This window comes from Spodoptera frugiperda, chromosome 9, assembly GCF_023101765.2.
Source record: "Spodoptera frugiperda isolate SF20-4 chromosome 9, AGI-APGP_CSIRO_Sfru_2.0, whole genome shotgun sequence".
NCBI classification, from domain to species: domain Eukaryota; kingdom Metazoa; phylum Arthropoda; class Insecta; order Lepidoptera; family Noctuidae; genus Spodoptera; species Spodoptera frugiperda.
In genome coordinates this window covers 11,255,331-11,269,135 of record NC_064220.1, presented here as the reverse complement: position 1 = coordinate 11,269,135, position 13,805 = coordinate 11,255,331, and the positions used below count along the sequence as shown (strand labels likewise).

At 35.3% G+C, this 13,805-nt stretch overlaps 1 protein-coding gene across 2 annotated transcripts in view; it reads right to left on the bottom strand.

Annotated features, from left to right (window-relative positions):
* Positions 1 to 13,685, bottom strand: part of LOC118271361 (myotubularin-related protein 6) — an 84,578-nt gene extending 70,893 nt beyond the window's left edge. The window contains exon 1 of one of the 2 annotated variants that reach the window (XM_050696054.1): positions 13,368 to 13,685. In XM_050696054.1, the coding sequence (XP_050552011.1) occupies positions 13,368 to 13,391 (24 nt within the window). In that variant the 5' untranslated portion in view covers positions 13,392 to 13,685. Of the gene's footprint in view, positions 1 to 11,443; positions 11,933 to 13,367 lie in introns of those variants that run through there. The other variant, XM_050696053.1, reaches the window with a different exon arrangement.
* Positions 13,686 to 13,805: the final 120 nt, after the last annotated feature.

Sequence of the window (13,805 nt, the reverse complement as noted above, 5' to 3'; positions counted from 1 at the left end):
AATAATTATATAGACCAGAACTAGTTTGTATTATTATTTCAAGCCTCAAGCGAAATTGTAGCGATAATATTCCCTCACCTTCAACCACAAACTTGAAATGTCAGCGTATCTTGTATCGCGGAGGACGCAATTATTTAAGATGGAGACGTCTGATCTTCAGTATAATAGGTTTCAAAGGAAATCATATCTAATATAATAACAGTTAAATGTATGAAGGAGTAGGTATTTTAAGGCAACAGATTGTATATAGATATTTGAGCTTTGATATCTTAGGTCTTAGTACGAGTTTGTTTAACGTTTAACGAGATCGAAATGGGACTGAGTTCGGAGCTCTGATTGACTCACTCCAATGAACCAACGAATCAGAGCGCCGAACGCATTCTCGTTTCGATCTCGTTTAACGTAGGTAAAGTCGTACTATTTTTTTCTTTTTTGGAATCGGTGACAAACGATCAAACGAGTCACCTGATGAGGAGTCACAAGTGCGTTGCCGTTTTAAAAAGGAGTATGCTGTACTAAGCCTTTCGATTGAGGATTTCTAAATTCCAAAAGTTACCTGTGTGTTTTTTTATTTTCCTGAAGAGTAAACTATGAATCTTTTTTCGATTTTTGTTAATAAAATCATAACAGTATGCAGGATACCCTTTATTGCTATGGGCATAATTTTGTATTCCATTCAATTTCATTATTCAGGCATATTGTGTCATAATTTTGATCAGCAGGTAACGATGTACTTTTAAACCATACATAGTACACAAATCCAGGCCAACTGCTAATATTTGGAGCAGAGAAAATACACAAAATGCGCTTTAAAGTTCTCGGGTCCGTACGGCAAACGGTAAGCCGCACTCGGAAAATTTCCGGACGAGATCACTCACAGGTTTTCGCCCAACCTAATTGAATTACTGTAACATTTATTTATTCTCAACACGCAATTGTGTATAGAGATTTTTCGAATCTTAAAAACATCGCTTTTCTATGGGTAAGTACATCAAAGAAAGGAAACAATCGATCATTTTTCGCAAGAAACGTGTGGCCTTGTAGAGTATTATGTATTGTACTGATATGTAAAAATTTCCTTTGAAGCTTATTGATATCTCTAATGCAGTATTTTTTTTTTTATGAAACCAGCCGGTAGTCTAACAGACGTATTACCTGATGGTAAGCAATCGCCGCCGCCCATGGACACTTGAAACATCAGAGGCGTTACAAGTGCGTTGCCGGCTTTTTGGGAGTTAGGAATTTAAGGGTTGTTGTTCAGGAATCGGGAATTGGGAAGATTGGGAAGGGGGAAATTGGGCCTCCGGTAACCTCACTCACACAACGAAACACAACGCAAGCGTTGTTTCACGTCGGTTTTCTGTGAGGCCGTGGTATCACTCCGGTCGAGCCGGCCCATTCGTGCCGAAGCATGGCTCACCCACACTTAAAAATTTTCTTTGTTGTAACTTAAATATCAACATTATAAAGAATCTTCTTATTAGAAAAATTAAACGCAGATTGCAACGTAACAACGGTTTATTTTCAAACAAGTGTTCGGTTTGACGGTCAAAATGCGAATATCGTTTTTTAAGGGGTCAATGTCACACTCTTACTGACTAAAAACCACGCCGTACCTACTCCTGCTTTTCGAGCCGGAGCCCCGGTAAAGTCGTTAGGTAGTCCGCAGCGTATACCTTACATTTTACTTCACAATGTAAAGTTAAAAAAAGAATCAGTATTGCCATAGTATAATTTGTATTACACTTGAATTGTAATCATTACTATTTAATATCGTTAGTTACAAATTACTTAATTATCAACATCCAAATCTAGGCTGATTAACCTTACAATCATAATAACTACAAAAAAAATAGAACATAAAGTAATTTTGAAAGACTTAACAAGTTACAAGAATGCTTAAATACCATTTAGAAACTTTTTATACTAAGCTTTAATTTTTTTACTCGGATACCCACTAGTAATTCTTTGGAAAAACTTGTAACGAACTTTCTCGAAGTAAAGCCTACTTTAACCAGATTTTTCCGCCAATACACTTACGAACATACTGAAGTTATGAAAGTCCTTAACAAGCTCTTTTGAATAGTCACAAACTATAAGAAGCAACACTATCGGAAAATGCTTCAAAGAATAAGTTTCGTTACACTGATGATATACTGTATTAAGATTTGTGTTTACACGTAAGAAAGACGGGTACTTGTATTAGTAATAATCTATGTATATAAAAATCTATTACGATCGAAAAGCTGGACCAATTTGGCAAATTTTGGTATTAAATTATTTGTGGAAGTCCAGGGAAGGTACTATCAATGAGAAAAATAATGTTTGAGGCGATACATACAACGGTTGCCGAGTAAGCTAGTAGGTAATAGAATAAGAATTTAAATTCAGAGGCACTTACAAGTTCCGCAAAATTAACGGATAATTGACAAAGATTGTCAATTATCCGTTAATTTTGCAGTTTTTTGTTATATGTATGTTGAGCAAATGTGAGTTTACTTAAAATAACACACTAGAAAGACCAAACACACTGATAAATAAAATAGTTTAAGCAGTACTGTGGTGTTCTGGTGACGTTAGCACTAAATAATAGGACAAAATACGCATTATTCCAAACTTACTCTCCATAGTCTCCCTAGAGCACAAACTCCTGGAAACTTATACCCTAAGTTATTTTTGTTTAAGAAACTTCTTACAAAATGTAAGGTTTTTAGACATTAAATACCCGCTTCTCATCGTATTTTCATTCACTTAGGGAACAAACCTGTGGTCAGCAATAAACAAAAATCCTCAACACGGTCCTCAAACCCGTATAACTATAAAAGGACGTTGTATTTTCTATTCCACGAAAACCCCAGAAATACCAATGAAGAAAAGGGTTCTAGAAAAGATACGAAAAATAAAAGGGTATTAAAGGGATGTAATTCAATCCGAGCCAGAATCGATAGAGAGATCGGTCGCAGGACACATCGGTGACTAAAAGGACACATTTAAGCCCGCTATCCTAACCAATGCTAATAATGGAGTCTCAGAAAATTCCAGGCTAGTACAAATAATGGAAAAGTATAAGATTATTGATTTGTATCCCACTACTGCCTGACTATAACTTTCCGTTGCTTAATAGAGGTAGATCACGCAAGGCCATAAATTGAGAGAATAATTTAACAATGTTATTTTGGAAACTAATAACGGCAAGTTTAGTCTAAATTACTATTATCCTTAGTCCAACAGACTAGTTGATATTAGTACATATCCGAACGTGGAATTAATATTGTGAATGTAAAAGTAAGTTTGGACCTTTGGGTGCATGAGGAAATAAATTAATAATACCAGCGCTAAAACCACTGAACCAAATGTAAAGATTTTCATACAATGATATCTTGAAAACAGTTACGTTTGGAATAATTACGCGAAAAATTAGTTCACAATGAGCTTTAAGGCTGAATTGTGCGTAAATCATCAGCATAGTGTTGTCGCATTAGCGTGAATTCATCCTTACACAATGGGACGCGTCCGTTGGACGTCGGAATTCAGACATTAATCAAATTATTTTAATCATTTCCCGGCAGACTGACGTAAAGCCCTGTTTTAGAGACTATAGTATTTATGGGATGAATTTAGTATTAAATATCTCTCTAAAGACACTGAGCAGGGAATGGACATGATACACCGTCACGTTTTTTAATCCTCCAAGCTTTATTATGACAGGCAATGGAAAATACAAGACATTTAAAAAAAAATTTTTTGTTTCATAACTTTAGAATCTTTCTTGTTCATATTTAATGACTTTCGATTCGGATATTAATGTTCGTATTTACGAGTACTGTCAGCGATTTCAATCAGATCCAGGAAACATTTCCCAAACTTTATGACTGCTGTCATCTGTCATTTACAGATAACTTTTATGACATTTCGAGATAAGCTACAACTCGTATATGTATATTTCATGTTGTACTCAAAGGATGAAAGATCGTAAAGAGATGACGCCGTTCGGCGGCTTTAGAGTTTTGTACCCTACACGCGTGGATAATAACTGGAGTTAGTGACTTAGGTCTTGACATGGATACACCGTTTGCTTAAAAGCTAATAGCACAAGAGCCTAGACCAGAAACAATCCGGTTCGGAAAAAAACTGTTAAAATCCAATATCAACTGTGTTTGTCACACTACACTTGACAATCTACCTCGATTGTCGGTACGAGTGTAGTGCCTACCTACTACCTACATTCTAGGAATGTTTCGGTTTCAAAATCCCCAGTAATATCTACCTATTGAGCCTGGAACTGTGCCCGTTGCCTGACTACTCTTGTGAATACAGTTCTGGGTATAACAGGCTAAAATAAATCACTACATAGTATAAAACAAAGTCGCATTCTCTGTCCCTATGTCCCTTTGTATGCTTAAATCTTTAAACTACGCAACGGACTTTGATGCGGTTTTTTCAATAGACATAGTGATTCAAGAGGATGATTTATGTGTATAATACATGAGTATTATATCACCATTGCACCCATGCGAAGCTGGGGCGGGTCGCTAGAGTAATATTCATATTATTTCATTAACCTTTAACTCTAGACTCTAGACCCAAAACTGTCAAACATTATGTAAATTGATACCATAGTTATGTACCTTATATTCGAGAATAGCACCATTCATTTTATAGATTGACATCTTCTGACAAAGAGCTGCCAATATGAAGACAATAGACGAAGGTTAGGTGCAAACAATCTAATCCAAACAAAGAAATTGTGGAAAAGACACAAGAGAAACTTTATACTATGAACAACATCCATTAAGCTTAAGAAGCATGATAATGGAGAATCTCATAATTAAGTTTACCCCACCTTTTACGTAGAAATGTACTCAGTAGCCGTGGTAAAGGACAAAGGTGTTGCAAACAAAGGCAAAGCGAGACATCAAACAACGATCACTCAAAGAAAAACGAACGTGCCCGTGAATCTCAACTATAAAGACCCTTTATAAACTCAGAATAAATATCGTCCTATCCAAATGACGAAGGTTTTTAAACTAAGCCAACGACCACAAGGCTTTTGTGGTAGTTTTCGGAATAAAAACGGTTTTGAAATTAAATTCGCCGAAAGCGTCGGTTACTTCGTATGTAATTGAAGTATTTAGGCCGTTTTTCCGATTATAAATGTAACTGTACGGTAAAATCAATTCATAAAACTATGTCCGCGAGAGTATTTTAACCTTAACGCAGATAATGTTTGCGTAATAACTAAACCGCGTACGCATATCCTGGTGGTTAGCAATCATGAACACCCGCATCACGAGATGAGACTGATATAAATCTTCAGGTATAGATAGTAGGCACTATTACACCAGTTCCAGTTTCCTAATTTTACGTCATATTCACGCAAAAAAACACGACAACATTATCCAACTAGAAAGTCTTAAAACTTACTCCCCAGTTCCCAAGAACTTATGCATCGTGAATATTAAATACATCGGGCACAAAGTTCGCATTCTTCTTAGAGACATTCCTGTTTAAGGCAAGAACTGGAGCAATTTCACAATTCTTTAACCCCGCGTGTGCAGAATTACGTAAGATGTTCATTCCCTTTCCATTTCTGGGACATCGATGCAGACGAAACGATCGGAACGTGTTTAGAATTTTCTTGGTGAAACGCATCTATGCCAATGGGTCATTTTAAAGAAATATCTCTTTGAAAGACTAATCAAATCTACCCAGACCCAAATATGTCCTCAAATCTGTCCATAAACCAAGAATATCCTAAATTACCTCATTGATACTCGGTTATGATTACCAATCAGTTTACGCAGTACGACACCAATTTTTACAGAAAACATAATAGTGTAATCGATTCGCCGGTTCACGCAAACAATAAGTTCTGTCTCGATCGATACATCCAATTTCAGCTATGAGCCATTGTTGCAATGTTTTCTGAACACTGATAAACCACAAACGTGATTATTAGAACTTTGTTTATTACAAATGAATATTAGTGAAGTATTCCCCAAAATCTAATACGGCTTGCACTTTGGCACAAAATTCTTAAAATAGTTCATATTTTCAGCACTTAAAGCAACATACCTGACAGTCTACATAGTATCTACATAACATTAAAAATCAATATGGTATCCAATTCCATCTCCACCGCATCGAAAAAACCAAAACCGGAGCGATTTTGGTTTGGCTCATGAAGTAGTTATTATTACAAAAAACAACTCAATAAAGAACATAATCACACCAAATTGTTAACGTTAATCCGTTGGTTTATCTAATTGAAGTTCATTGTTCTATTATCGGGACACTCCAATAACTAGTGCCGGTGAAACCACATGAAGTATATACGTAGGTATACATATATGTACTAAGTGGCAGGTATAAAGTAAAACGGGTCAAGTACTGACGCTCTTTCTAAGAGCTACGCCGGTAATTAGATGAAGCCTTTATACTAGCAACAGGTAGACACAAAGTTGAGTGGTGTTGGTACCGTAACTGTGACCGTAAGCCGAATTAACTTTTTAAAATCTAGACACACGGCAGTGTGTCCGCCAAGTTCGAGCAAAAAAACCGACACACCGGCCGTGGGTTATATTACACGAACCATTTCGGGCCAAGTTCGACCCACCTATAACTCAAAATCTATTTTATCTACGCATATGAAATTTCTATTATCTGTCGAGATTTACTTACTTATCTAAAATACAAAATTTCATTAATGTACCTATTGTAGGTCTTGAGATATTGACGTCAGAAAATCGCCAATTTTACTATACACTCACTGACTGACTCACTCACTCACTCATCAAAAACCTAGACCACTTCCAATGGTCGTATTGACTTGAAATTTGGCATGGAGGTAGGTCTTTAGGTAAAAGTAAAGGAAAAAATCTGAAAATGGCCAAGTGTGAGTCGGTTTTAAAAATAATGAAGGTGTAAATTAATATCCCTAAGGAACTAAAACAAAAAAAATATCTATATCTTCCAATGGTCGTACCGACCTAAAATTCGTTACGAAGGTTTGTATTTAGTCAAAGTAAAGTAAAATAAGAAAAAAAGAAAATAAACCTTACAAAAATAAATGAAATCCCACCCAAAACATCAACAACATCATCAACTACACAGACCTCAGTTAAAAATGATATAACTTGGCAAGTTTTAATAGAAAATTATATACTTGACTCATTGCATTTAGTAGGTTTATAACAAAGTGTGTGAAAACTTGCCAACTTGTTATATCATTTTTAACTGAGGTCTGTGTATGGAACTTGGTACTTATTTAGATCTCACTTCTTTTATAGGCGAAGCATTCCAATATTATCGAACTTGGCAGCCTTTCACATTTATGTTTTGGGTGGGATATATTTTAGTCTAATGTTTGCTTCGTTGCTCGAGTAAGAGGGCTCGCGGTATTTTATAGTAGGTACATAATTTGTTTGAGTAATAGCATAGAATCTGTAGATAACCCCTTTTTTACATAGGACTAATATCATAATCGACAAGAAATGGGTCAACCTACCCGTGCAGAAAATAAAAGGCATTATGCAGTATGTATTCTATGAAACAATAATTTACTCTCATTTCATTTATTGTAGTAATCGGTAGCAAGTGTATTTATTGTCATAACACATTATTAAACGCGCCACTAATTCTGGTAAACCCTCAATTTAAAATATAACAGAGCGTAAACAACTGAATAAAACATCAAGAGACCTAAATATCGAGAAGCAAGTATTGATGAAGACGACAGGCGATTAACCCGAACCAATACAAAATCATGCAATATGACGTAAACATTCCAAGAGGGATAGGGCTCGGTGAGTCGTGAACACCAATAATGAGCCGTCAACTTACTGAGCTGTGAAGTAAAGAGCCAAAGATAAGGCGGTGTGACGTGTAACACCATGTAGATGACACAGAAGGTAAAGATGCTATCAAGCCTCTTGTTCTACTAAGGGAAAGCTACAGAGTCTATAACCTGCATAAGTGTATGCAGATAGGTTTTATATGCATACTCTATGAAATAATATTAGTTGGTCCAGTAGTCGATAGTCGGACAGCCCAGCAAGCGGTCGGATTCGCCAAAAAATGATTGGGTCTTTCAGTTTTACGAATAATTCACTCGCAATCTCTTTTTCGATGTTTAGTATAAGTTTGGAAGCTTTCTTATAGTACGCAACTACGCAGTCATTTTAACTGTTAACAAAAACATGCTCGTTTAAGCAAAAACTACAGTATTCGTCTAATGGTATTAATAGTAGTCGCAAAAATACTAAAATCAATGCCATATTGTCAACACATTGGCCAAAGGCTTTAAATCTAATTTACATTTATTAGTGGAATGAAATGAAAAGTTCGCGTGCTTAGACGTCGTTAAAACTGTGGTGGTTGATTGGTTTAAACTTTAATCATAAAACTAGAGTCGACCTTCTGTAGCTGTCCGTTATAGACATAAAAGAAGGTCTTGGATTCTCTAATCTGACTTAAGAAGGGCTTTCAAAGCGAATGGGTCAAGCCACATATGTGACTAAGTCTCACCCACACCATTACGTATTTCGTTTTATACCGTACTTGGATTTATTGCGAAAGGATTTATAGGATCCCGACGGATTTTTATTGTGCTCAGCCGTTCGAGTGCGTTTAATTACAATAAATCGGTTGGACTAAGGTCGTTTAAGATTCGCTGCGTCAAAGTGATCAAGGGTTTTATCAAGGCTTTGGTTTGTTCGATTTAGTTAATTCAAAAAGAATAGTTTTACGTAATACTGTCTTTGTGCTTATAACTTTTCCTTCATACTGTGATTGTAACTCCAAAAAGTGCTCTAAATGAGTAGACCAACATCACTTTAGTTTTCGATTATCCGAAAAGATCTTCAGCTTTAAATATCTTCAATAAATTCCTTCTTCATTCCTATTACGCGTAAGTTTTTAGGCCAAAAAGGAGGAAACAAATTATCGTTGTTAGACTTGCTAGTAGGTTTGGAGTTGGGTTGGGACACTGGGTCACTAGTAGACCATCAATCTTTGCAATACTTGCGTTCGGACGTGCCTACGTTGACACCCCTTGAGGCGTCACATACTCTTAATATAGCATCCCTTAACGTGACTGGCCCTAAATATATGTAGGTATTCTATCTATTTTAGGCGTAGACATTTTTTTTCTGAAGTTTATCTTTGGAACTTAGATATATTTTTAATACATTTTCGACTTGTAGGATACTAAGCGCCTTTATCCGTCATTGAATGGTTACTCAAATCAGACTTGAGTAATTAGTTTCAAAATAAAATCGTAAATCGTTTCTAAATAATGATTTTTGTAACATATAGAATATAATAAGCGATGTTCATAAGTTTTACTAGAATGTACATTCATCACCCAGGCTGAGCATTAGGTTTAACATTTACAGCCTAGCACGAACTTGGCACTTTGCCCGATTAGAATCCGTGAAATTTATTTTGACTGGTACAAAACTGGTAAGGAAAATGTTGGACATCGAATATTACATTTTACGTTCATAGATAGCAATCGTTATCAGACTTCATTAGTAGGACTTTGTATGGAACAGATTAATGAATAAACCGAACTAATAACAAATGTTTTTTTTTGCTAGCGCCAACTAAAATGTGTAGTATGCAGAGTTTAGGAGGGATCTAAGTACGCACCCGAAAGCAACCCTGTTTTGCAAGTAAACCATAACAGCAGAAACCTGTATTTTTTACAATAGACTCTCCTTTTTATATATAGAGAGCGATCAAACTTTGCCAAATTCGAGGTAGATCATAATCGACATCTCCTAATCACGACATTGATGCAATAAAAAGCATTTAGTATCATCAATCTCCGTAAATAGCTTTTTTATCGCAAAGCAAATAAATCACTGTTCTCAACTAAACATAAACCTGGGAGAGAATGAAGGTCCTTCTACAAATATAGAAGTAACATAAACCGTCTTATGATTTATTGCTCCCTCGGGTAACTTTTTATGCTATAGCTAACGTATGCACATGGGTATAAGGCTCTCATTTCAACGGTAATATAAATCGTGAAACCGAACACTAGCCTTCAATGGTCAGCGGAAATGTGCACTTCAATAAACTGGTTCCAAGAGTCTTCACGTAAGTGGGCCAAAGTTGTCGATAACGTCGTGTCGTGTCATCCCGAAAACGTACGAATGTCACAAAATGGCACACGTTTCATGTTATTTCGAAACCTTGGAAATTCACGTTTCCTGATAGGAAATAGAAATGGGTAGGTATACTTAGTACACGTAACAGTTTGATATCTTACTTGTAACGAGTCAAGTGCCTCTTAAAAGGGCTTTGTGGAGTTGAAATGATGGTTATTACTTTTCTTATAACAAATATTACTTTCTTTCTATCGAAGAACGTGATATTGATAATGTTATACTTAAAGACATGGCATTATCATCACACATGAACAGCCTATAAGTGGCCATTGCTGATCAAATGCCTTTTCTCGCACGGAGAAGGTTTGAGCATTAATCACCACGCTTGCTCAATGCGGGTTGGTAATTTCAAACTTATAATTGGATATTATAAGCCCAGGTTTCCTCACGATGTTTTCTTCACCGTTTATCAGTGGTGTCTAAATAATTTTAGAAAGTACATATAACTCGGAAAAAGTTACATTGGTACTTGCCATTGGTAGGTTTCGAACCCACACACATGCATGAGAAGCAGGCGTCTTAAACCTCCGGGCCACCACGACTCATTATCATCATGTAAGGGTTAAAAAAAAGGTGCATTAAGATTTTTTCATGTACAATTTTAACTGTCAATAAATCAATACGTAAATTATCAGAAGCGGCTATCAAAACGCAAACGTAACATTAAACGTTAACGTAATAGCGTAAAACGTTTGTTTTCTTGATAGCAGATCGCAATGGAAACAAATGTTTCAAAGGAAATTGGCTTTACGTCCTCCTGACTGACTTAAACAGATTTTTTTTTTTTGCTTTGAATGTGTCGACGTTTGGCCGCTATCTCGCCTGATGGATGCAGTAATTTTATATGTTAGAAAAAAATAACCATTTCAATAAACGGAATGCTTCGCCTCTGTTTATAGTACTTCAGAGTTACACTTTCTTTCTTTTATAGTTTTAGGTATTAGAACTAGAAAGAGCAATTGTGAGAGTCATTAAAAAAGATAGAAACCGTCGTTGCAGTCGGGTCTACGGCGATAGTACAGACAAAGTGAATAAATAGTTCCCGTTTCTCAATCTTGATTTATAGTTTCACACACGTTATTTTCTGTAGATACCTAAAATTTGACACAATTATTTTTCTTCACTTCACTTTTCTAACTACTTATTGCTTCTTTACCGCAGTCATCAGCAAACAGTCGATTTGAATCCATTGTTTACGAGATTTATTCTCTAATCTCCGGTTTGTAGGAAGTCGGGGATATAACTGCGTATCGCAGACTATCGCTCACCTTTTCAGTTACAGCAAGTCCTGCATACTCCTCGGGAGCCAGGCAGTCGCCCTTCAGCCAGCTAGCCAGGCGACCTAGCTCTCCAAGCATATTTGACGGAGTCAACGAACTTAGAGCCATTCTTATTTAAATCCAAGAAAATTTTATACCGTAACTTTTAATACACCATTGGTAAATATTTATACTTCGATATTTTACGTCATAAAAGTATAGTACCGTTTATTTAGTTAGACAAAGTTAAAACAACTTTACCACCAATAACATTTTATTGAGTTACATCGAAAAAGATATTCGGAAAGAAACAAACTTTCAACTGTAAACTAAGCAGGAAATATAAGCATTTCCGTCGGTTTGATGAGCAGGAAAAATAATAAAACTTTTCCAATTAACTTAATATTTCGCGCAAGAGATTCTGCACAAAAATATGTGTAAAATTCCCGCCCTTTACTGAAGAGACGTCTACCCTTCGTAGCGGCGCGAATTCAACTGACAGTAATCGGGAATCCCAGTTATTTATCGTCAAAATACACGGATTTTCAAACACATCGAGCGATTCAAGCGATGTTGCGCTCTATTGCGTCGTGATAGAGAACATTTTAAAATACCAAAGGCCATAGTTGAGATTTTCGGAGCATGCGCGGGAAATAGAGACGCAAATAGGGTTGTTTCGAGGGTTGGAAAGGGACGACGAGATTTCCGCAATTTGTTTTCCATTTCCCAATTCGAAACACATGTGTTTTGTTGTTGCTTTGTATTACCTTTCGTGCAATGTCGCAAAACAGTGCAAAATTGCAGTAGTTAATATTTGCTATTTAAAAATACAATAGAATTTAATACATAATGTGATAATATGGTCATACAATGAATAATGCGAAAATAAATACTGGCATTATCTAATAACCCTCATTCAATACATAGTGTCTACATTTATCTTATGTATCTTCTTAAAAACAATTTTATTCATGTGATGGCATGGTAATACTGCCTACTAAGACCTGACTAAAGCCACAAAAAACTAGTTTTTCACTAAAATTGTGTTGAATCAGAAAAGTTAATTTGTAGTAACAAATTTCGTAGTACAAAATCCTAGTCACTAATAAAGGACTCAGTCCTCTTCTCAAAATTTACATATGGAAAATTACTCTTAAGACTTAACTTTAGGTACACAATTAATTGCATTTCTTGCAATTTTCAGTGAACCACTATTGTATTTTTAAGTAAGTTTTTAGCTTAATTTGATTGATACAAAAAAATAAACATAAAAATTTGGTTTTCTATGACTGATTAGGTACTGTGATACTTCTCAATGTAGGTTTAAAATCTTAATAACAAGCTCAGATGTAATCTTATAGAAATCCTATTGGAAGTATAACATTTTATAAGTAAATCCCTCACCCATAATGGAAATAATTATAATCAAACATTAATATTGGGAATGGCAATTCTACTAAAAAAAAAAGAATTCACAAAATGACATAACTGAATGATGAACTTGTAAAAAATAAGAACCCTAACAAAAATATTGATTGGCTATAAATAAATTATTTGAATAACACAATGAGATGAATAAATACGCATTTTCATTCAGGATGACTTTCAATTACCTATAGTTTAGAGCTAAACATGATAACAGCATAAGCACAGATAACTTTATCAACAGCCACAAACACATTCTGCCTGTGCTTTGTTTTATTGCATTCCTCACTTTTTTTAAAAAAGTGTAACTGGATACATCTACTTTCCACAATAATGTTCGAATTAGATTATTTATTGCCCTATTTTTTAAACATTTCACGATAATTAAGTAAAAAATTGTAGGAAACGCCTCAAAATTACTATTGCACCTTGAAATCAATAGATTTTTTGTGTCACCGTGTTCTGAAATCGCATTCTTATTTGTTAATTGTATTATTGCTACACTTACCTTAGGTGTTTTGACGATATCCATAGCAGCAGCTCACGATAATCAATAAAATAACCAATTCACGTCAACTCAACATATGTTTTCGAAACATTAATTGTCGGATTCGAATGTCCACGAACACAAAAATCTGTTATCTACTGTATGTGAATAATATAACAGCACTTTTAGTCTTAGTTTCAACAATTACAAATCAACGAAAACAGAAAAATCAAACCTTCAAACCAAAAGTTTGATTTTCTTCTAGTTTGATTTGACATTACGTTTAGTTTCATTGTTGTTGTGACTTGTGGCGGAAGATTAGCATACAACAAGACTGCGGCTTGTGTTCTGATTTCGACTTGAATTAAAAACATTTTAATTCAATTGATATGTTATCTTCTATGACCTATGTAAATCGCAGTACTATTTTATTGATGGACTTTTCATTTTCAGTACTGC